At 43.6% G+C, this 23,745-nt stretch overlaps 1 protein-coding gene and 1 long non-coding RNA gene across 4 annotated transcripts in view; both read left to right on the top strand.

The window, feature by feature from the left end:
- The first annotated feature begins 144 nt into the window (after positions 1–144).
- On the top strand, positions 145–12,785 carry LOC308596688. The gene is made up of 3 exons (XR_014012655.1): positions 145–465; positions 2,161–2,301; positions 12,484–12,785. It is a non-coding gene; the product is annotated as an uncharacterized lncRNA (long non-coding RNA).
- A 6,281-nt stretch (positions 12,786–19,066) lies between these two features.
- The window catches only part of ASZ1 (ankyrin repeat, SAM and basic leucine zipper domain containing 1), a 36,875-nt gene continuing 32,196 nt past the window's right edge, over positions 19,067–23,745 (top strand). Inside the window, exons 1-2 of one of the 3 annotated variants that reach the window (XM_081211715.1) lie at positions 19,067–19,356; positions 21,656–21,755. In XM_081211715.1, the coding sequence (XP_081067841.1) occupies positions 19,249–19,356; positions 21,656–21,755 (208 nt within the window). In that variant the 5' untranslated portion in view covers positions 19,067–19,248. Of the gene's footprint in view, positions 19,357–19,425; positions 19,552–21,655; positions 21,756–23,745 lie in introns of those variants that run through there. The other 2 variants (XM_081211714.1, XM_081211716.1) reach the window with 2 other exon arrangements.

The following is a 23,745-nucleotide window of genomic DNA, read 5'->3' as shown; positions in this document are numbered from 1 at the left end:
CCTCGGCTTCCCGCCCCGTACTCCTCTTCACGCGGAGCAACATCCTCCCAAAGGAATCGCTCCTTAACAAAAAAAAAAAAAAAAAAAAAAAAACCCACAAAAACTGGCGCGCGCCAAGAAAAGCGCCCCGCGCCAGGTGCCTCTCCGGGCAGAGCGAGCGCGCGCTCTCCAGTCCCGGGGAAGAAGCCTCTGAGGCGAGTCGTCGTTCCCGCCACACACACACACACCCCTCCGCCGCCCAGCCTCGCTCCCTTTGCCGAGCCAACCTTGTTAGCGGTCGCCACGGTCCTGAAATAGCAACCTCGCCTCCCTGACGGAGCCTTGCTAATGATTATGGCTTCCCGCCGCCTTCAAAGAGCTTCTCCTCACAGCTCCTTCCCATTAAGCGTCAGCGCCCTACGGCTCCCATCTGAACGTGTGGACTGAACCCGAGAACCAGCATTAAAAAGAGGTCGCAGCTCGGACGTGAGCGTAGCCATGATTTATGGGGGATTTGGGGGGAGGGGGGTAGGACGCCCGTGGCACCATCGTCTGTTTAGCAGATTCAGAAAGGAATGTCTCGGGGACAGTTAAATTACTTTCTTTTGACTCCCAAGTGCTCAGAAAAGTCTGTCAAAATCTTTCTACTTTACGTTAAGTATTTTTATTTATTGACTTTATTTAGGGGGGCAGCTGCCCTCCCCCCCATGCCTTGTGAGGAAAGTGATATGAAAGAATCTAGGCTTTAGAAGCGCTATCTGCATCAAGGAACTTTCACCATTAAACATGGCTTATACCAGTGGTTTACAACCTTTTTAGGCCATCCCCCCCTAAGCATCTCTAAAATCCTGATGCCCCCCTCCGTGACATATAATTCTTATTATTCAAAAAGTGAACTCCTATTTACATGGAGGAAGCCTAAAAGGCCATTAGTTTGGTCTAAACAAGCATCCAAATTGCCCCCCTTAAAAATCAAATTGCCGCCCATGTTGGGAACCACAGGCTTATACCTAGGTTTTATTAACTGTCTCCTAAATGTGCTAAGCATTCCTTTAACTATAGGCATGCACACATTGGTGCCAGATTACCAGATACTGCCATCAAGGCTGCCTTCTCTATCTTGACTGGAGGACAAGGACAGCATCATTTTGTCCTTGCTTCAGGCAGAAAAATATCTTTGCCAAGGTAACTGCCAATTTAACTAATAGAACCTTATACCTGAGCCCCCCAATACATTAATTTCTGAAGTTAACTTTAGCCTGTACGTATCAAAAAAAGGAGGGATCATCTATCTTTCCTCCCACTCCTGGGCCTGGTAGCATCCTGAAGTGGTCAGGTGGATGGTACCACTTCAGGGATCCTAGATTTCAATGCTCTTCCATGTAGCACATTTGGGAAAACACTTCTATAGCAGCACACTCCCTGATATGTTAGTTTTCTGAGTGCAGGGAGTTTGCATTTCTTTGTTTTGTCTGGGATAATGTTGCAAATTGAGCCTCCTCTACTGAAAGTGTGAAATTATAGTTCATTCTACCTACTCAGGACTCTGCTGCCTGCTACCGCCTTTTCTGTTGCACCTGTAGACCTAGCCATCATGCTGAAATAGACAAGGTTCTAAGATGTGGCAATCAATCCAGCTTAAGGAACCTTGGTAATGCATCCAGAGATGATCACATATGATACATTTTTTTCCCCTCCCAGGTTTATTGGGTTAGCAATGACCTAATGGGCAGTTTGGCCAAAATCTGTACCAAGGTTTCCCAAAATGCAGTAGAAGCACATGGGACTAAAGAGTTGGGGGGGTGACAGGTTGGTGGAATGAGCCGTAGGATAACGTGGAAGAGAAGTTTGGGGGTGAAATAAAGGTATGTGTGAATTTCTAAATGGGAATAAGGCAACAAGAGAGCTAAATGCTTAAAACCCATTCCAGATTTTAGTATGTCACAGATAGGAGGAGGACATTGGTTATGTTCATATTATTGACATGGATGATACAAATGCAACAGGGAAAATCCCTAGATAAATAGATTTTTAAAAATAATTTTATTACAATTAGTTGTCCCTTTTTGACATAAAATTCCCCCACATAGATCTGCACATCACACTTGATCTCTTATAAACTACTGTACTGAAAGAGCTATTTAATTTTCTCTCTCTCTCTCTTCTGTATTGCTAATTAAGGCATTTTCAGATGTTCATGAACAAGCAAGGCTATGGCTGTGCAAAATGGATACCTCACCACGGTAACAGATGAGGGCTAACAAACTGAAGTTCAATCCAGGTGAGATAGAGATCATGTTGGTGGTGGCTCATCCTTTTAAGGTGAGTGGTACTTAACATATTCTGGATGGAATTGCACTCCCCTTAAGGACCAGGTGCATAGTTTGAGGATTCCTGTTGATCAGTCTTTGCCATTAGAGACTCAACTATCCACTGTGCCTCTGAGTCAACTTAGAGTCAGCCTGAGCCAACTTAGGCTGGTACATTTGCTATGACCCTGTTTAGATGGCATGGTTACAGTAGTACATGCCCCTAGTAACCTCCTGTATATATGTATTGCAGAGCTCTGTTGTATATGTGGAGTTGCCTTCAGAAATGGTCTGGAAACTGCAGTTGGAACAGAATATGGCAGAAAGCTTAAGCAATAAGAGCATGTTATGCTAGTGGTTTTCAATTTCAGTGGCTCCCAGTCCATTACTTGGGCCAAATTCAAAGTGCAAGTTTTGACTCTTAAAGCTCTTCAGGACTTAGAATCATAGACTTGCAGAGTTGTAAGGGACCACAAGGGTCATCTTGAACCCACAACCCTGAGATTAAGAGTCACATGCTCTATCAATTGAGCTATCCGAGCTTTGGACCACCGTATCTGAAGGATTACCTCTTCCTGTGCCCAGCTGCCCATGCCCTGTGGTAATCAATTGAAACCTTTCAACAAGTGCCTCTACAGCTAATATACAGTGGGTAGCTATAAGAGGAAGTGCCCTCTTAGCAGTGGGCCCTCATTTATGGAACACTATCCCTGAAAAGTCTCAACTAACATATCAATGAGACATATCAATCAAAGGTTGACATATCAATGAGATTAAATCAGTTTAAAGCTTAAAACTATATTGTTATTGGTATGTGGATTGGGACATTAGCATATGCATACAGTGGTACCTCAGGTTAAGTACTTAATTCGTTCCAGAGGTCCGTTCTTAACCTGAAACTGTTCTTAACCTGAAGCACCACTTTAGCTAATGGGGCATGCTGCTGCCACCGTGCCACTGGAGCACGATTTTTGTTCTCATCCTGAAGCAATGTTCTTAACCTGAAGCACTATTTCTGGGTTAGCAGAGTCTGTAACCTGAAGGGTATGTAACCTGAAGCATATGTAACCCAAGGTACCACTGTAGTATTACAATAACCAGTGTTATATTACATCATATTCTGTTCCTTCAATTTGAAGAGTATTTTTTCTATTGTCATGCTATATCAATTTCTAATACCCAGGCAATTAATATGGTTTCCATTTTTATGATACACACCCAAATTTCTTTTTAAAATTGGGGGGGGGGTGTATTTAATGCAAATTATAAATCTCCCTTGAACCTTAAGAGCTTGAAATAATTAATTGCAAAAGGGGAGGAAAATAAACTCTTACCTCAGATCCCAGAATAATGGCACACTGAGAAAGAAAGACTGAAAGAACATGTTGGATCTTCTCCATTATTAGTACAGGTGGTGAATGACAACTATTAGGGTGGGGGAGGGGATTGGCAGACCATAGATCCGGGATCTACTGGTGGCAAGGATTTCAGCTACCAATTGTTTAACAATAGAAAAGGCAAAAAAGGGCCTTTTCTTTTTTTTTCCACATTAGGCTGCTGAAACAAAGAAAGGTTGGGCAAAAACCAGGGGCAGATTTTTGTCTGTATGAAAGGACTGTGAATTCATGTCTGATACTGAAAAGGAATTTATAGGCTGAGCAAGTTGTCAGGGGCAGCCTGTTCCTTCCTTTTAACTGATAACACATCTTACCTCCTACTGTCTCTTGTGTTTTTATTTTTTATTTTTTAAAGTACAGTAGTTTAGTGTTCCTTATAAGCTACTGCAGAACTATTTCTATCTTGAAGAACAGGAAGTAAAACCTTGTAATAAAAAGAGAGCAGATAATAACTGCAACTCTGAAGTCTGTCTAGCCTCCATGTAGGTGAACCTCACATATTGAGCATGCAGGGAAGAGAAGCACAATGTAACGGGTGGGGAAGCTTTTGCAGCCCAAGCGTCACATTATCTTCTGCACAACCCTCTGGAGTCGCGTGTGGGCATGCTAGCAGTAGGCAGGGCAAAAGTGGGAAGAGAAATGTATATATTGCTATGAGGTTTTTTTGTGGGGGGTGGTTAGGCTCAATGCATGGGTGCCCTTCTAATTCTTGGAATAGTCAGGCTAGCTTCCTGGTGTAGTGATAGCCTGGGGGATGAGCCATTAAGGGGAACAAAGGTAGGAGCTCTGTGCAAGACAGCAAATGGGTAGGGGCCCCTCGTTCAACTCGCAAATAGTTAGAAGGACAAAGGAAGAGTTGAGAGCGGAGAGTTGAGTTGTGTGAGCTAGAAGCTAGAAGAGAAGCTGCAGACTGGGAAGCAAGAGAGGTGTTTTCTGCTTGAATCCAAGGCTATGGCTAAGGTGAACCCCTCCACTGTAGGCTCAGGGTTGTATATATGTGTAAATAAACCATACATCATAAAGACACCACAGTCTCCGCTGTGCTTCACTGTCCAGAAGAAACCCTGGGCAAGCACCTTGAAGCCTTGGGATCTCGCACTGCTCAGAGATTGAGGTGGTGTACGACAATATTTTATGCTTGTGCAGTAGGCTAGTTTCTACCCTTCTCTATCTTCCATAGAGGCTAGCAAGAAGAGTCATTTATCAGAGTTCAGGGAAACATTCACACTCAGATATGAAGCAAGACTAGGGAGGGTTGTGGTCTGGAGAGATAGCCTCAAGGGCTCCTGAAATCCAGGATAGAGAGTTGTGCTCTGTCTACCTGGTATGTGATACCAAAAAATGCAATTTTATAGGATTAGTTACCCCAAAGTGACAAGTTTTTTCTCCAAATGATATCCGCATCTTTTCTCCATTGACAATTTACTTTAGTCACTGATTGGCCACTTCTACTTCAAACAAATCCCTAATCTGAGTGGTTTGATAAATGATAAACTAGCAAAATCTTTAAGCCAGTACAAAAACTCTTAATTACTTCACAGGAAATGCAGGGCTGACCTTTTCCGATAAATTAGCAGAATACCAATTGAGTTTAACAAAGAGAAAATGTAAACTGTGGCATCTCGGGGAGATCCAGAACATCAAAGATCAACTACAACATGAATTGAAATAGCTAATCCTGTCTCACCTTCTAAAGTGCTCTGCACACCTTGTGTCAAAACCAGGGGCTTTGCTAAAAGCACACAGTGACATTGGAGAACAGGAGATCAACAGACATAAGGAGTCTGAAGTTTTTTCTATCTCAAGGCTTTAGGTTTTCTATAGCAGATTTGTTTACTTTGAAATTACAAGATTAAGATAATTGATGGTGGTACACAACTATTAACACTCATCCTGGAAACCAAAGTCACATTTGCTTAGAAATATATTTGCTACTGCCACTTGACATTGTTTATATAAGTGATCATCAGGATTCATGGATATGGAAGACACAACTGTCATTTGTTTAACAGCTGAATCAAAAGTTTAAAGATCTAGATCTTTAAAATGCTTTGTAGCTTTGCGCACCCTTGGAATGTACAGGGCTCCATCCATGCTTTCACCGGGATGAATGGTTTATTACCAGAGTCTATATGTTATCAGACAAGAATCCAGAAATACAAATTCACTGCTGGCTTGCCATTGGCAAGCAATAACAACAACAACAACAACAACAACAACAACAACAACAACAACAACAACAACAACAACAAATAAATAATAATAATAATAAGGTTCCCCCATCCTTCTTCAGAACTTGTAGAAGAGTGGTTGTTCTCCAGTACATCATACTGACTTCAGAGAGGTTTAGAGCAATCGGATATCTCTTACCTTGCACTAGATGCTTGGAAAAGCAATGAAGGGAGACCCTTCCATTTAGAGTTGATAAGGAAAGTGGGGCTTACCACTGAAATCATTTCATATAATTGTAGAGCTGGAAGTGACCACAGGGGTAATCTTGTACAACCCCCTGAAATGCAGGAATCTTTTGGCCAACGTGGGGGTTGAACTCACAACCTTGAAATAAGTGAGTGCATGCCATTGATAGCTAATGTCAAAATCTATCCTATATGGAACTATGTCCCATTAAAGTCAAGGCCACTTGTCTATATATATATATATATATATATATATATATATATATATATATATATATCAGGTGTTAATTTATTTTATTGTCCGATTTTAAATGTTTTTCCCTCATACTATTTTAAAAAAGGAACACACTCATTGTATTCAAACATACAGTGGTACCTCTGGTTACGTACTTAATTCGTTCCGGAGGTCCGTTCTTAACCTGAAACCATTCTTAACCTGAAGCACCACTTTAGCTAATGGGGCCTCCTGCTGCAATTTCTGTTCTCATCCTGAGGTAAAGTTCTTAACCTGAGGTACTCCTTCCGGGTTAGTGGAGTCTGTAACCTGAAGTGCTTGTAACCCGAGGTGTTTGTAACTCGAGGTAGCACTGAACACAGAGTATAATTCCTCCTTGAGGAAGGGCAAAAAGTTATGATTAAAAGCATTCAATAACAGTGTGTTTATGCAAAGGTCTGCATAAAAAAATATTATATAATGCCAATATAAAGTCCTTGAACTCAGTAAAGTAGATCTCTGGTCTAGATTCTTGGCAAAATCTCGAGATTCAGGTGTACACATAATTTCTCATTCTCTCTCTCTCTCTCTCTCTCTCACACACACACACACACACACACTTTCTATGCAGCATTGGGGTGTTCAAAAAACACAAGTCCAAAGTCTCATTGGGAGTTAAGTCACACGGTTCTTTGGACTGTAGGCAAGAACAGAATGTCACCCATTGTGCCCTAAATGTTGTTGCTTTTAATGTGAATTCAGAGGTGTTAATAGTCACATTCTGAAAATGTAAAGGCCTAGATTTAATTATTAAGTTCATGGACACCTCTGAGGCCTCTGCACTTTTTTGCGCATGCTTCTGTAACTAGGAATAAAACATTTACTACCAAATCTTGAACAAGGTCACCATAGAGAAACAGGGCAAACAGGTTTATTGTATAGTGTATTACAAGGGCTCCCTTTATAGTTGTAACTGGGATAAATTCCACATCTTTCTATGCTTATGAAGAAACCTTCAAAGAGTCCAGCAAGAACAGCATTCGTTTTGGTCGCGATCCAAAGTTAATTTAAAATGGAAAGATTCCAGATGACATCAAAGAACTTCAGGCCAAGCCTTTCCTGAGGCTATGAAAGATGATAGACAGGTTGCAAAGAACCAATTTTATATACCTGTCCTCCATATAAAGGATAATAGGGTAACTAGTTTTACATATTTGCCGTTCTAGTTCCTCAGCATGTAGCTCTCTAGCCTGCACAGAGGCGCATATATATGCCTCCTAGTGTAGCTCAGGGCCAAACTAGACGTGACATTAAATGTGTCTTTGCATTGAAGATGCTGGTTTTTAAAAATACAAACAGCATCAGCTGGGAGGGCTGATAATTATCAGGATCATTATTACAGCAGGCAACTAGTAGGATGTAACTCTTTCCTTCCCAGCTGCAATCAAGAGCCAACTATTCTGAGTGTGCTACTCTGTTGGGAGGAAATTATCCATTCATGAATGTAGCCAGGATTTTTGTTGGCAGGTCTTTTGTTAGGGGGGCATAACCTCAGTTTGCTATGTATTCTTATTGATTTTTATTGATAGGGGAGCATCTCCCCCCCTCCCGCTATACCCATGTCTCCATTGGCACCAATTGGGGATTCCTCCCAAAGCAGCTATCAGCTGCAGAAGAGGAATTTTCTGTAAGAGCTCTGTCAAGAAAGAAACAGCTGAATTTCCCCTCCATGTCTGCTGTAGGATTTATTAGGACCCCCCACCCTGCCAAGCTGATGCTACTTAATCTCTTTTTAACCTTTTAGAAAGCATACTGATTTAAACCTGTTATAGTACAAGGGATTCCCTTATTAACATTCTAGCAACAGGGATTTGCAAAGGTCCCTTAACCTAGATTGCATCTCCCTTAAACCATTTTAACTACCCACTTGATCACAACAGCATACTACTTAAAATAGGGTTTGGGTTTTCCAAACTTGGGTCTCCAGCTGTTTTTGGACTGCATCTCCCATCATCCCTGACCACTGGTTCTGCTAGCTAGGGATGATGGGAGTTGCAGTCCAAAAACAGCTGGAGACCCAAGTTTCGGAAACCCTGATTTAAAACATAGTAAAAGACTGCACTCATTTGTTCCATGCTTCCAAATCCCATATGCACTCCAATTTAGGTTTGGTGATACTGCAGACCTGTTTACAGTATAAGTAGGCTACAGACTTTATTATTTTTATTTCATTGACAAAAATAAATTGGCGAAGGGACCAGAAATATTCTGGCAGGGGCACCCGTGTGGGATATAAATGTAGCAAGTAAAGAAATGATCAAATAGTTAGGCCACATGTCACCACCATGACTGTTTAAATATCACTGAAATCAATGTATTAGCAGCCTACCTGAGTAAGACTGGAGCTCATGTAAATTTCATCTGCACGAAAACGTAAGCGAGACAAGTCTACATTTTCTCGGAAAACTGACCAGGTTCATTTGAAATGAGACACATGTCTTGATATAAGAATGAAGTAGCATTCCCATGGACGTACGTTAAACAGATGTTACCAATTTCCCCTACTTTTATTACTTTCATTTTGAGAGAGAAAAAGACAGTTAAACAGCAATGAGAGATAACTAATAATTTCAAATTGATTTTTAACATGCAATTTAAGGCATGGGATGGTGTTTTACATCTGTTGCTGATTATAGGTACAAAGGCATAGGATGCTTAATTATAATTTCCAGTCAATTGCCCAGAATAAAAGAGTGTGATTATGTAGATAGCAAGCATATAATCACCGGCTAACTCTCGTGCAGCATTGATCCATGTTTGTTCAGAAGTAATCCTACTGTATTCAGTGGGCTTTACTCTGAAGTAGGCATGCAGCTGCTTTTAGGCAAAGGTTGTGAGATCCATTCACAGATCTCAAAAAATAAAATAAAACAAAACCTGGTATAGATTTTACCTTGTTCACTCACAAATGAAAGCAAATCAATCAAGATATAGAGGTAACTTAAACAATCATTTTTAAGCAAGTGTTATTAAAAATAAATTTAAATGAAAAGAAGTGTTGTGGCCTCATGTATCCCACTTCCTGTTTCATTTTACAGTCCCTGCCTTTTAAAGCAACAACAGACGTATAAATATTCCATAGGTTAAGTATTTACACCCATCCTTAGGTTTTGTGTGCAATGTGTAGACCAAGCGAATGTCATCATAACTCTGAAGCCCTGATTATTAGTTGGTACCAACTATAACATACAGCAGTCAAAACATACTGCTAGTTCATGGGCCACTATCTGTCATATGGAATGGCACACTTTACCACAGGACTGTGATAATAGCTCCCATCAGCAAAAATAAAACTGATAGGGTAATTCCACACGGCATTTTTTGGTCAAATTCTTAAAAACAAAATAAAACCAGCACTTGAGAATTCTAGGGAGATCCAACCAAAACATAAGATTTATTTGTTCAAAACTGGAAAATATGCCTCTGCATACAATGATTATTGGTTGTGTCTCTGCTAATAGCGGTGGAAAGCTGTGCTATTGTCACATGTGCAAATTAATCGGCAGATATAGGGTGCATTCATGCATTATACAATTCGTTCCAGATTGGCTCAGTACAGAGAATCCGGAGTGCCAATTTTGTGATATGTGTGTTCAATGCAGATGGACTGAGATGCTGGCTGGCTGCTGGATAGGTGGTTTATTTTCCAGTTTATTGCAGGGCCAGCTGAGCCACCTGCTCACCGTTTGATTGACATCTGTTTTTGTAGAATCCACCTGACGCTATCTCTGCCTGGGGCTGCGTCCCTTGCTAAGGGCTAATCTAAGACTGGTTTTCGCAATGTGAAATGTAGAGAAGTATGGTAAGTCTCTATTTCGTAGCCGACATAAGCAATGCCACTAATGAAGAACATGGATTGACATCTGCCTACACTACCTACCTAGTCTTCAACATCTGGAAATAAAAGATGTTGGATCTGCAAGCTTAATATGAAAGGAATATTTTGTAGTCGAATTTGCAAAGGTGATTATGCTGCAAGCCAGCTCCTCTGTTTACTCCAATGTCTGGAGCACAGATCTAGGTCTGTTTCAGTGGTCCTAACAATCTACCATTAGGTAGAGAGATGCACCTACCTCAAGCAGATCATGATAGGTGTCATGAAAAGGCAGCAAATGGTTTATTATTTTTATTGTGAGAGAGCTCCATATCCACAAAGGCACCTAAAATCTGCTACTAGCTGAATCAATGCATAAACTACCGTATTTTTTGCTCTATAACACTCACTTTTTCCCCTCCTAAAAAGTAAGGGGAAATGTGTGTGCATCTTATGGAGCGAATGCAGGCTGTGCAGCTATCCCTCTTGCTGTTCTGGCTTCTGAGATTCAAAATATTTTTTTTCTTGTTTTCCTCCTCCAAAAACTAGGTGCGTCTTATGGAGCGAAAAATACAGTATATTCTATTATCCCCTCAATAACTGCACAAGCAGGCTATCACTTTGTATATGGGTAACATATGAGTCTGGCAGATGGTAACTGACCTAAGGCAAAAGTGTCCACAGCCAAAATGTTAGCATAGATTTGTCAAACACCACAACCGTTTGGGCCAGCTTAATGTAGCCATGGGTGCCTGGCTCTGCAGAAGGCCATTGTTGTTTTGACCGGATAGCAAAGATTTCTGAGCAACTTTCAATCCTCTTTCAGGGCCAAAGTAAAGGTAGGAGGAGTGGAAAGTGTGTGAATCTCCCTCTGGCCAGCTCATAAGGTTTATGTTTCTAAAGGCAGTTTTATTTAACTTCTTCCATCTCATAGTGTCATTTAATAATCCTAGAACAATAACATTATTGAGGCTGGAAGGGCAAAAATCCAAGACTGGTATCTCTTGTGACTGAACAAAAGGCACATGCATGCTGTCCCACACAGTTGAGCAACAAAGAGTATCAAGCAGTAAGAAAGAGTGTTTAATTATTTGTAGAGCATTTTAAAAGTTCTTAAAGAATACAATCTCTTTTTGGGTCAATATATAGATTGGCATCTCTGTACTTAAGAAAGACTGTAAATAGTAATATAATATCTATACCATTGTAGAAATTCACAGCATTGAGTGATTAATACAGGTAATAAGCAAGTAAGTGTTGGTGTGTACAGGGCATGGTTCTGTGCCCTAAAAAGTCCTTTCTGAGACAACTTGCCTACTGAGCTTCAGGCCACTGGCTAAAATAGTAATTCCTCTGCTTGAGGAATATGCACGGCCATGATTTCATGATCAGATTTCAGCAACTGATTATACAGTGGTACCTCGGGTTAGAAACACTTTGGGTTACAGACTCTGCTAACCCGGAAGCAGTACCTCGGGTTAAGAACTTTACCTCAGGATGAGAACAGAAATTGTGTGGTGGCGCTGCAACAGCAGCAGCGGGAAGCCCCATTAGCTAAACTGGTACTTCAGCTTAAGAACAGTTGCAGGTTAAGAACGGACCTCCAGAACGGATTATGTTCGTAACCAGAGGTACCACTGTAATAGGGTTCCAAAATAGTGTAGAATCATAGACTACGAGGAGACCAAATAGGCGAATTAATTCCACTCCCTGTCACTAGGCAATATAAAATAAACCACCTGGACCACAGTGCGCACCCCCGCAAAAGCAAAGAGCAGGTGCATTGCAACATAACAGAGCAACCACAACAAAGGGAGAGACACTGATGTGAGAGGAAATTATTGGGTGGACTGATGGTGCCAGGCAGCACTGTGTGAGAGTAGGAGGTGCAGACAGAAGAATGGATGTCTGAATGGTGTACCCTTAATCTTGAGGTCATGGGTTTGAGCCCCACATTGGGCAAAAGATTCTTGCATTGCAGGGAGTTATACAATCCTATGTTTTCCTGCCCTAACTGGACAATGGACAGGTAGCACTGCTTGAGCTCCACTTCAGACAACAAAATGTATTGGGCCTGCACAACCTGGTAACAATTAAGTTTTCCCTCTATAAGCCCGTTTTCGTGCAGTGTTTGGACAGATCCCTGACCCAGTAGCAACTTGAAGCTAAGTTCCCCTGATGTGCACATACCTCTGTTAATCAGACAAGAAGCTAGAGTATTGCAAACGTAGGCGATGATGGGTATGGCTTGTAATACCTTGCAAAATCTCTCCATCTCTCTCTCTCTCTGTAGATGTGTATATAAATGACAGTATTCCCAATGCCACAACCACCTTTTGCTAGTCACGACGACTTGGGAGACCCTGTGTAAAACAACATGTGGGCTAGGAAAGGTCACAAGTTCCTGAAGATGCAGGTATCATTATTTCCTCCAGTTTTTTATATTTCTTATCTGCCATTTACCCTAGGTCCCAGGGCAGGTGACAACAATAAAGCACATAGTTATAAAACAAATAAAACACCTGAAACCATAAAACAAGAAAAGCATTAAAAAAACCAATCAGAAACAGATCCATATATAAAACGATTTAAAACAATTCCACATAGAAAGAGTTAAAATGCATACCCAGTGCCAGTGGTCAGCCATGTCCTTGCCACCCTGGCTGGGTCGAAATTTTTTGGCAAGCTGGACTTGGCCCAAGCATATCAACAGCTGCCAGTAGATAAGGCCACAGCAGAGGCACAGACGATTGTGACGCACAGAGGAGCGTTCAGGGTAAAGCGGCTGCAATTCAGTGTCAGTGTGGCACCAGGCATATTTCAGAATCTAATGGACTCGCTCCTTAAAGGGATTCCTGGCGTCACCCCCTTCTTCGATGATGTGTTGATTGCCGGGCCCACACCAGAGGAGTTTGAGGACCGCCTCTGCACCGTTCTGCACCGTTTCCAAACGGCGGGTCTCAAGGTGAAGCGGGGAAAATGTCTACTAGGAGTGCCTCAGGTGGACTTTCTGGGATTTATGGTGGATGCAGAAGGGGTCCACCCGACTGGGGACAAGGTACGGGCCATTTGTGATGCCCCAGCGCCCAAGAGCAAGACTGAACTTCAGGCCTTCTTGGGACTATTGAACTTTTACCATTCCTTCCTTCCCCACAAGGCGGCGGTAGCGGAGCCCCTACACAGACTCCTGGACAAGCGGGCCCCTTGGGTGTGGGGCCAGCGCCAGGAGGCTGCATTCCAGGCAGTCAAGGACTTGCTTGTCTCAAACTCGGTCTTGGCACACTTCGACGAGAGGCTGCCGGTGGTGCTAGCATGCGACGCCTCGCCCTATGGCATTGGCGCTGTCCTGGGACACCAACTCCCGGATGGAAGAGAGGTACCGGTAGCATACTTTTCCCAGACACTCAACGCAACTGAGCGGAACTACTCGCAAATAGACAAGGAGGGGCTGGCAATCGTGAAGGGAGTAAAAAAATTCCATGATTTCTTGTATGGGCGGCCCTTCACCGTGGTGACTGACCACAAGCCGTTGCTTGGCTTGTTTGCCCCCGAAAAGCAGACCCCCCAAGTGCTGTCTCCTCGCGTCCTCAGGTGGTCAGTTTTCCTTGCCAGCTACCAGTATGCACTGATTCACCGCCCGGGGAAGGCGATGGGCCATGCGGATGCCCTCAGCAGGCTACCACTACCGGAAACAGGCCTCGACCCAGCACCTGCACAAGAGGTTATGAGCCTGGAGCTGCTTCCCGACAGCCCCATTCAGGCACAAGAAGTTGCACAGCATTCCAAGAAAGATAGGGTCATCTCCTGGGTCCTGGACTGGGTGTGGAGGGGATGGCCCAGCAGCAGCCCTGGGCCAGAATTCACTGGCTACACAACCCGCAAACATGAACTGTCGGCCCACAAGGGGTGCCTGTTATGGGGAAGCAGGGTCGTTGTTCCCCAGCCCCTCCGCAAAAGGGTCCTCACAGCCCTACACGAGACACACCCAGGGGTAGTAAGAATGAAGGCCCTGGCCAGGAGTTATGTGTGGTGGCCGGGGATCGACGGAGAGATAGAGGCCTGGGTCAAACACTGCCAGGCCTGCCAAGAATCCCGCCCAGATCCCCCAAGGGCCCCAGTCCAGTCCTGGGAGTCCGCCCGAGCACCATGGTCACGCTTGCATGTGGACTTCGCTGGCCCCTTTCAGGGGAAAACATTCTTCATAGTGGTGGACTCCTACACCAAATGGCTGGAAGTCGCACTGGTACCGTCCACTTCTACATCCGCAGCCATCCAGGTACTACGCAGGCTGTTTGCAACCCACGGGCTCCCTGACACTCTCGTCTCAGACAACGGGACTGCATTTACGTCAGGAGAATTCCAAACCTTCACAGCGCAGAACGCCATCTGCCACATCCGTTCGGCGCCATTCCACCCTGCCACCAATGGCCAAGCAGAACGCATGGTGCAGACCACCAAGGACACCCTTCGCCGCATGACGCAAGGGGATTGGGAGTACCGCCTTGCCACATTCCTCCTAGCACAGCACAGCACCCCCAGCTCAACAACTGGCCGGAGCCCCGCTGAACTATTAATGGGTCGGCGCCTTGCAATCAGATTGGACCGCCTTCACCCCAATAGAGCTCAGGATGAGGTAGTGGTGAGGGAAGGCAGGAACCCCCGGACCTTCGAGGCCTAGGACCCAGTGTACGCAAAGAATTTTGGGGCAGGCCCAGCATCGGTACCCGCCACAGTCACCAGGGTCACTCGCCCCGTGTCGTACGAGGTGCTAATGGATGGGGGGCAATGCTGGCGCTGCCACTGCGACCAGATATGGTGACGATTCCCGGGAGAAAACCAGGAGGAGGAAAGGTCAGAGGAGTCCCAAGGGAACAGAGGGGCAGTGAGGCCCATAGAGCAGGAGGGGCCAGCAGGAGAGGCAGAATCAGTAAATACAGAGAGGACCCGCGAGGCCAAAAGGACACCGGAACCAGTACCACGACTGAGCGAGCCGGTTGCGCCAGACCAAACAGCCCCATCACAGCCAGTATCCTTGGAACACGAGCCAGAACCTGAACCCCGGACCAGGGAACACCACAGGCTGCAACGCACACGTAGCAGCCGGCGTACCTCAAGGACTATGAATGCGACCTCCCGGGCAGGACTGGAACTTAGAGGGGAGGGGTGTTATGTACTGAGTTGAATAGGATCCAAACTGAAGCAGTCTGATTGGTCCTAGAACAATAGGATCCAAATTGCAGCAGTCTGATTGGTCCTAGAACAATAGGATTCAGCATGCAGCAGTCTGATTGGTCCTAGAACAATGCAGCAGTATGATTGGTTGGCAGGAACCACCCAATCATGCTCCAGATATAAGTGAATCCACAACCCGATTGGCTTACAGTAGAATTCCAGAATGAGCCAATCATGTGCAGCCCATTGTGTAAATAATGTATATAAAGCAGATACTTTGAGGGGACTTCCATTCATTCCTCCTCACCACTATGAGCTGAATAAAGAGCATGAAATCACTTTGCGGCTCTGAGTATATATCATATATATATATGCAGGTTTTGGTGTCTTCGGGTGTCTTCCCGTGTAAGAGTTGGGGTGTCTAGGCGACGTTTCGACGAGGTCTCACTCGTCATCTTCAGGCTGGTGCTTTCGGCTTCTTGTTACTGGAACAGAGCCTGTTCCAGTAACAAGAAGCCGAAAGCACCAGCCTGAAGATGACGAGTGAGACCTCGTCGAAACGTCGCCTAGACACCCCAACTCTTACACGGGAAGACACCCGAAGACACCAAAACCTGCATTCCTGTACCCGTGAAAATCTACGAAAGCATATATATATATATATATATATATATATATATATATATATATATATATATATATATATGCTTTCGTAGATTTTCACGGGTACAGGAATGCAGGTTTTGGTGTCTTCGGGTGTCTTCCCGTGTAAGAGTTGGGGTGTCTAGGCGACGTTTCGACGAGGTCTCACTCGTCATCTTCAGGCTGGTGCTTTCGGCTTCTTGTTCTAGTAACAAGAAGCCGAAAGCACCAGCCTGAAGATGACGAGTGAGACCTCGTCGAAACGTCGCCTAGACACCCCAACTCTTACACGGGAAGACACCCGAAGACACCAAAACCTACATATACATATATATATATATATATATATATATATATATATATATATGTCCCTCAATCATTTGGACTGTGCCCCATTGGCCAGATTGAACCCAACAACGAGGGACCTGCCAATCGGGTGCTGTGGTTGTCCTGTCTCACCCACCCACAACATAGGAGGTGGGTCTCCAGGTCTCACAGCAACACGTGCCCTCTTTTAGGGAGGACACGATTTAATTTACATTCACTCCACCACTTCTTATTAGGAGAGAATGGTCTATAGGGCAAATAAAGTTGAGGTCTGTACTGTGCTGTTGTAAGGATGGCTAAGTACAAATTTTCCGTAATTTACTTTGGGTCATTTTAAGAGACTATAGCTGGTATGGCTTAGTTGGTATGAGGTTCTTAATTTCAGGGTTGTGGGTTTGAACCCCACACTGGACAAAAGATTTCTGCATTGCAGGGGGCTGGACTAAATGATCCTTGTAGTCCCTTCCAGCTCTCCAGTTCTTTGATTCTATTTCTGCTCCTGGCAGAAATGCTGTGAAAGGATAAAAATGTCATTTGTACCTTCAAGGTGAATTCCTGCTTTGGATCTAACTAGCACTGAAAGCTGTTTGGTGTTTTGTTTTTGTTTTTAATGTTTATTTACATCTTCCTCTGCAAGTGCTAAAGGAACAATTGGAACTGTTCATACCTATTAGCATGCTCTAAATTAGTTGCTACTATGCAGGGGTGAAAATCACTGCAGGGCTCATTATGAAGGATAGGGAACAGCAGAGCTGATAGTTTTCTTTCAGAAACAAGAAAATAATGCAAATATTTTAATGCCACTCTGCAAATAGACAAGATGAATTCATCTTGCATACTACACCCAGTATGCATCTTTCCCCTTCTATCCATGTTAAGAGTAGTGAGCTGAACATCTTGAAATAAAGTACCTTGGGTTACATACGCTTCAGGTTACATACGCTTCAGGTTACATACTCCGCTAACCAAGAAATAGTACCTCGGGTTAAGAACTTTGCTTCAGGATGAGAACAGAAATCGCGCCACGGCAGCAGCGGGAGGCCCCATTAGCTAAAGTGGTGCTTCAGGTTAAGAACAGTTTCAGGTTAAGAACAGACCTCCAGAATGAATTAAATACGTAACTAGAGGTACCACTGTATGCTATGGTACGCTTTGAATGCACAAGAACCATAGCCATATATCAAATGCAGTGCATTTCATGTCTCTCCCCACCCCCCCACCCCCCATATTACTGGCCAATATGAAGTCTTGCAGATAAAGCTCAACTGAGAATAAGACTTGGGACAGCTGAGTGGCCCCAATCCCGTTCCTATTTACATGCTCCTACCTGTGGGGTTGTCTCATTTGGGAAGGGAGGGTTTCGGCTTCCCAGCTGAGCAGCCCTGCTCCTGCTCCTACTCTTGTGCAAGCAGGAGCAGGTGCAGGACTCTCTCGGCTGGGGAAGGGGAAGCACTTTTTAACACAGCCCCCATCCTGCCACTGGCTTCTGTGAGCTGGTGGCGGGCCAGGGGGGCTCTGTAAAACTGCTTTGGGGTTTGTTTGTGTGTGTGTGTGTGTGTGTGTGTGTGTGTGTGTGTGTTTTTAAAACTTCATATAAGGACCTACTGAGTAAACATGTATAGGATTGCCATTTAAGCCACATAGAAATAAGAAGGAACTTCAGGCAATCCTAGCTAATTTTCCTGGGTCTATATACTTAAAAGTAAGTCCCACATTGTTCAGTAGCACTTGCTTCCTTTTTCATTACCTTATTTATTGGTACTTATTCATAGATATATAAAATACATACCCATGACAAAGTATATTTTTATAATATACTAAAACAACTATTTAGTCTAAAAAAGAACAAATTCAGAAAGAAGAAAAGACAAGAAAGGGAGAGACCCAAAGAAAGAGAAAGAAAAAGAAAAAAACTAAGGATAGAAAAGGATAAAAGGGCCTCCATCTCTCTGTCCTGCAGCTACATGTGATATTCCTTAAAATCCAACCATTCTATAAACCAGTATTTTTTTCCATCTTCAGATCCCGATATTTCAAGCTCATTTCCTCTTTCATGTGAAAAGTCTGTAAGAAACTTCCAGGCCTTAACAGTTCTACCCAAGCTTACCACACACGCTGCAATGCTAACCTTGCCTACTTGGAAGAAAGTCCCATGTAATTCAATGAGGCTTACTCCCAGGTAAGAACAGTTAAAGGCTATATCCCACTGAGCCCCAATGGCAATTAATTACTTTTAGGGTTCACACAGTAAAAAAACAAACAAAAAACAGCAATACTCCAGTTACTATGAAGGATAAATCCACTAGGAGTAGATTCTAGGACAACTCATGCACGTCTTCATTTCACAGCTTGCACCGCATCAGGGCAGTAGCTCATTGCTTTTTTATATGTACAGTTTTAATTCTGCTCATGTTTCATTGTTTTTAATGGTTTATATGTTTTTCCCTCTCTATGTGTTGTGATTCTAGTTTTGTTTTTTTTATCTATAAACCGCCTTGAGTCCCATAAGGGAACAAGGTGGGGTAAAACCAAATGAAGAAGAATAATAATAATTTTACCACAAAAACCTGGTGCTGGGTTCTGGCCACTCCCCACCCCCGCAAAAAAACCCCAAAACCCCTGATGTACCACTTGAACGCCCGGGGGCGTTTAGTATTTTAACGTACTAGAATAAATTCACCATTTCAACAGGAGGCAAATCCTCCCCCCACCTCTCCTCGAAGATGGACTGCGCCAACCGTCCCTCGTGCTCTCTGGGCGTTTCAACTTTCCCGCTTTCATATGCGGTTGCTGCCCTGCGTCCCCGTCCTTCTGCGCCTGCGCGTTAGAGGGTGGCGTGGGGATTTGAAAAACAGAAACCCGCATTATTTTTTAACGGCGCGGTCGCCGTCGAGTGAGAGGAGGCGGCGGAAGAAGGATGGCTAGCGGCGCTTTCTCCTTCGCGGTGCCAGCCGGAGAAGAGAGCAGCGAGAGCGACGACGACGGCTGGGTCGTCGGGTCCGTCGAGGCGACGCCTCAGAAGCACGTAAGGAAGGCCTGGGCCTGAGGCGCTTCCAGGAGGCACAATTTCCTACTCAAAAGGCCCTTTGGGGTCGGTTCCCTTGCGTCCCTCGTACAGTCATTTTATTATATTCGGGTGTTTTGTGACCTGAAGCCCTCGAGGCAGAGCCCTTTTTTTTATTTTTGGCCCCCTTTGTAACTCGCACAAGAGCCCTGTGAGGTAGGTTGTGTGGAGAGTTTCACAGCCGAGGGCATATATTTTGAGCGCCCAGAGTTTGCCACGGTGTTATTTTGGGGGGGGGCGGGGGGCGGGTCACAAGCAGTTGCAATTCGGAGTACATAGGGCCAGGTGGATATTTATTTTTTTTAAAAAAATGGTTTTATTGGGTTTTCAAAATATAAGTAACAGAGGCTAGAATATGGGCGTCGCCCGATAAATCCTCCAAAAGTATTAAAAAGCAATAGAAACACTTAACAAGCTGAGGTTCTGTCCCTGCCCCCTCAGCAGAGACTTCCAGGTATAGGGTGGTGTATAAATTCAATAAATATATAATAATGAAATAATAAAGCCTGCCCCGCCCCAACCAAAGTCTTTGTTTTTTTGTTTTACATATTAAAGGAAACGTCTGCGACCTTCCAAAAAAACTTATAAAATGTGTCGTCCCACGCCACCCCCCCAAAAAAAATCCTAGCTATGCCCATGGGCCACAATAGAGGAATCATAAAGCAAGAGATACAGAATACAGCTGTCGAGAAAAGTGGGCAAATGGGTGCCACAAAACAATCAACAGAGTTCCCTTTATATTTCTCATTTATTTGCTTCAATTGTGTCGAGGCAATTCCATTTAATAAGCCTCCAAGGTGTAGTGTGCTGCTCTTTGAAATTTGGTGTAGAGCCAGGTGTGCTTTACAAAAGAGAAAGAAAAAAAGTCATTTTTATTGGATTTACAAATTATAAGAATAGAGGAATCGTAAACCAAGAGTTCACAGATTACAGTGGTACCTCAGGTTACATACGCTTCAGGTTACAGACTCCGCTAACGCAGAAATAGTGCTTCAGGTTAAGAACTTTGCTTCAGGATAAGAACAGAAATCGGGCTCCGGCGGCATGGCAGCAGCAGGAGGCCCCATTAGCTAAAGTGGTGCTTCAGGTTAAGAACAGTTTCAGGTTAAGAATGGACCTCCGGAACGAATTAAGTACTTAACCTGAGGTAGCACTGTATAGTACAGTGGTATCTCTGGATGCAAACGGGATCTGTTCTGGAGCCCCGTTTGCATCCTGAAGCAAATGCCACCCGCGCATGCGTGATCAGCTGCTTCTGCACATGCACGTGGCATCATTTTGAGCATATGTGCGAGCGTTCCGTTACTTCTGGGTCGCCACGGAGCGCAACCCGAAAAGTGGGAAGGGATGCTGTGACACAATTCAACAGGGTGGGTGCACTTTAAATTTTTCACATTTATTTGCTTCTGATGTGTCACGTAATTCCATTTAATAAGCCTCCAAGGTGGACTGTGAGAATAAAATGGTAGTAGTGGGGTAAAGGTACCCCTGCCCATATGGGCCAGTCGTGTCCGACTCTAGGGTTGTGCGCCCATCTCACTTAAGAGGCCGGGGGCCAGCGCTGTCCGGAGACACTTCCGGGTTGTGTGGCCAGCGTGACGAAGCTGCTCTGGCGTGCCAGCACCAGCGCAGCACACGGAAACGCCGTTTACCTTCCCGCTATAAAGCGGTATCTATTTATCTACTTGCACTTAGGGGTGCTTTCGAACTGCTAGGTGGGCAGGAGCTAGGACCTAAAGATGGGAGCTCACTCCGCCGTGGGGATTCGAACCGCCGACCGTACAATCAGCAAGTCCTAGGCACTGAGGTTTTACCCACAGCGCCACCCGCGTCCCTCTGTAGTGGGGAGAATGTATTATATTGTAAACGGCCCTGTTATCCTCAGATGAAGGGCAGTACAGTCATACCTCAGGTTACAGCCGCTTCAGGTTGCATTTTTTCGGAATATGCACCTGCCAAAACCCAGAAGTACTGGAACAGGTTACTTCCGGGTTTCAGCGGTCGCGCATGCGCAGAGGCGCCAAATCGCACTTTGTGCATGCGCAGACACTCCACTGTGAGTTGCGAACGCTGCGGGTTGCGAACGTGCATCCCGCACTGATCATGTTCACAACCCGAGCATCCACTATATAGAAATTTAATAAATATTGTGTGCAGCCTTGAACTTGTTGTAGGGAGAACTTTGGAAAAAAGGTTGAATATAAGTGTAAAATAACTAAATATTTAATCACTAAACCAATGTAGTAATTTTCCCGTTTAGCAACTGGATGACATATTGCAGTCAAATGACAAAGATGAAGCATTGAAGAAAGCATTGGTGGCTGGAAACTTGCCTGCTATTGAAGAGCTTTTAAATTCAGGTAAGATTAATGGATTGTCTGTTTTAATTTGATGTGTGTATATAAAATAGATTTTGAAAGGTTTTCTGATAAGTTGTTTTTAGTATAAGGTAAATCTTTATTCTTCACATAGGTACGTAGAGGAATCTTATGAGCTCCTTTGAGTAAATGTAAGGTCTTGCAAATGTGCACTGGAGTTGCTCGCCTTTCTTTTAACCAAGAGCAATTCCTCTTGAGTTCTACTGCTTCTCATAGTCTCTTGACTTTTATTGGTAGCCTGTTGGCCATCATGGCAGGCTGCTGTCAAAAGCAGGAATGTAGAAACTTTTCGCTGCACGTGTAGCTCACCTGATGTTTTATGGATTGGAACTAGAACAAATTTCTTGACCAATGGCTGAAAGTTATTGGATTTGCTCTTTACATGTTGAAGGTTCCAGCTATGTTAATAATACAGCACTTTGAAAGCAAATGATTTGAAAAATCTAGACTTAGCTATTTAATTAACAGAGATTTTGAAATATGAAGTCCAGATATTATAGTGGGAATGGAAGCTGTAAAATGGGTGGAGAACCTCTAGCCTTAAGCTCACCAGGCCTCTTTATTTGAGCCATGAGGTCATTTTGGTCAAGCTATGCCCACCTGTCCATTATATGTGATGTCAGGTGTGGAGTGGGTAAAGATTTGATTAAAGGTGGTTTGGAGGCACCTGGCAATTATTTGCAAAGCATTCCACAAGGCCTGCCTATTGGCTGACAGTTGGCACTTCTTCTGCACAGTTTGGTTTCAAATTGTGCAGGCAGAAAAGGGCCACCTGGCATTACTTGTGATGTCTGGTGATTAGCAGGTGGGCAATTCCACTCATCAATTCTGGCCCACGTGTGTGGAATTGAATGCTATGTCCCGTTGACAGATTCAGTTCCCCACTCCTGCCACAAAAAATAATTTTGAGCTATCAGGTTAAAATAACCTAACTTCAGGAAATACTTTTTTTAAAAAGTCATTGAACGTGTTTCAAGTGCTGAGTGCTTTGCCTATGTGCCATGGGCACGCACATTAGTAAGCTACAGGTGGCAATGGATTTCCATTATGTGTGGTGAAATAGACATACATACTTATTGATCTAGTAGGGTACATGCAGTTTTATGCATAAATGTGATAGTCATTGTGATAGCCAAGTGGTGTTCCATCTCTGGGACACTACTTTATACAAACTAGAATTATGAGAAACTGTAATGTTATTACTTCTACTCACATATTTAAATACATTTTCAAAATGTAGTCAGTTTGTTGCTTTCTCTTTATCTCCTCCTCTGTCTTGAATAGGCTGCAGTCTATGCTTGCTTATTTGGGACTTATTTCTGAATAGATATGCATAGAACTGAACTGTAAAAGTATCAAGTACTGATTTTACCAAGTTACTCGGTTTTTGAAGAAAAAGCCCCACAAAAAATTAAAAAATACTGGGGCATGATTGCTGTTGATATGGCAATGTGAGTTTTCTTTATTGTGAATCAAGATTACATTGTAGAAATTAACACACCAGCAAATGCTGAGAAGTCTTCGTAATTCTGAATTGCTAATGACTGAATCCAGTAATTCTGGGGTATTGCAACATAAGTTAGGAATGATGTATTAACCTGTTATCATACTTCTTCCCAAGTGTCAAAAATGTTGAAATATTCTAAGATAAGAGTTTTTTCATGGAACTTTATCTTAATCTCCTAAGGTATTACTTCACCTTTTCAACTTGAGGGCTTTCTATCCATAAAAATAGCAGCTTTCCTGTAAGTAATGACTTCTCAGCCAATAAATACTCTTAGTCCAGTAAGAGAAGATAAAGTGATTATGTAACTTTCTCCTCTTCTATGCTGACTTCAAGCTTTATTTGTGGACCATTTTCTTCATAGCGTCAAAGCCTAGCTAGTCAAACAAAAGATGCTGGTACATTTTGGAACACGACTATTATTTCTACTAGCTTGTAGAAATAACATGAAGAGAGCAAAGGTTCCCA

Source organism: Podarcis bocagei, assembly GCF_964188305.1.
Source record: "Podarcis bocagei genome assembly, chromosome: 10".
Classification (NCBI taxonomy): Eukaryota; Metazoa; Chordata; class Lepidosauria; order Squamata; family Lacertidae; genus Podarcis; species Podarcis bocagei.
Note: the sequence above shows the minus strand (reverse complement) of the source record. Positions and strands in the feature narration are given on the sequence as shown.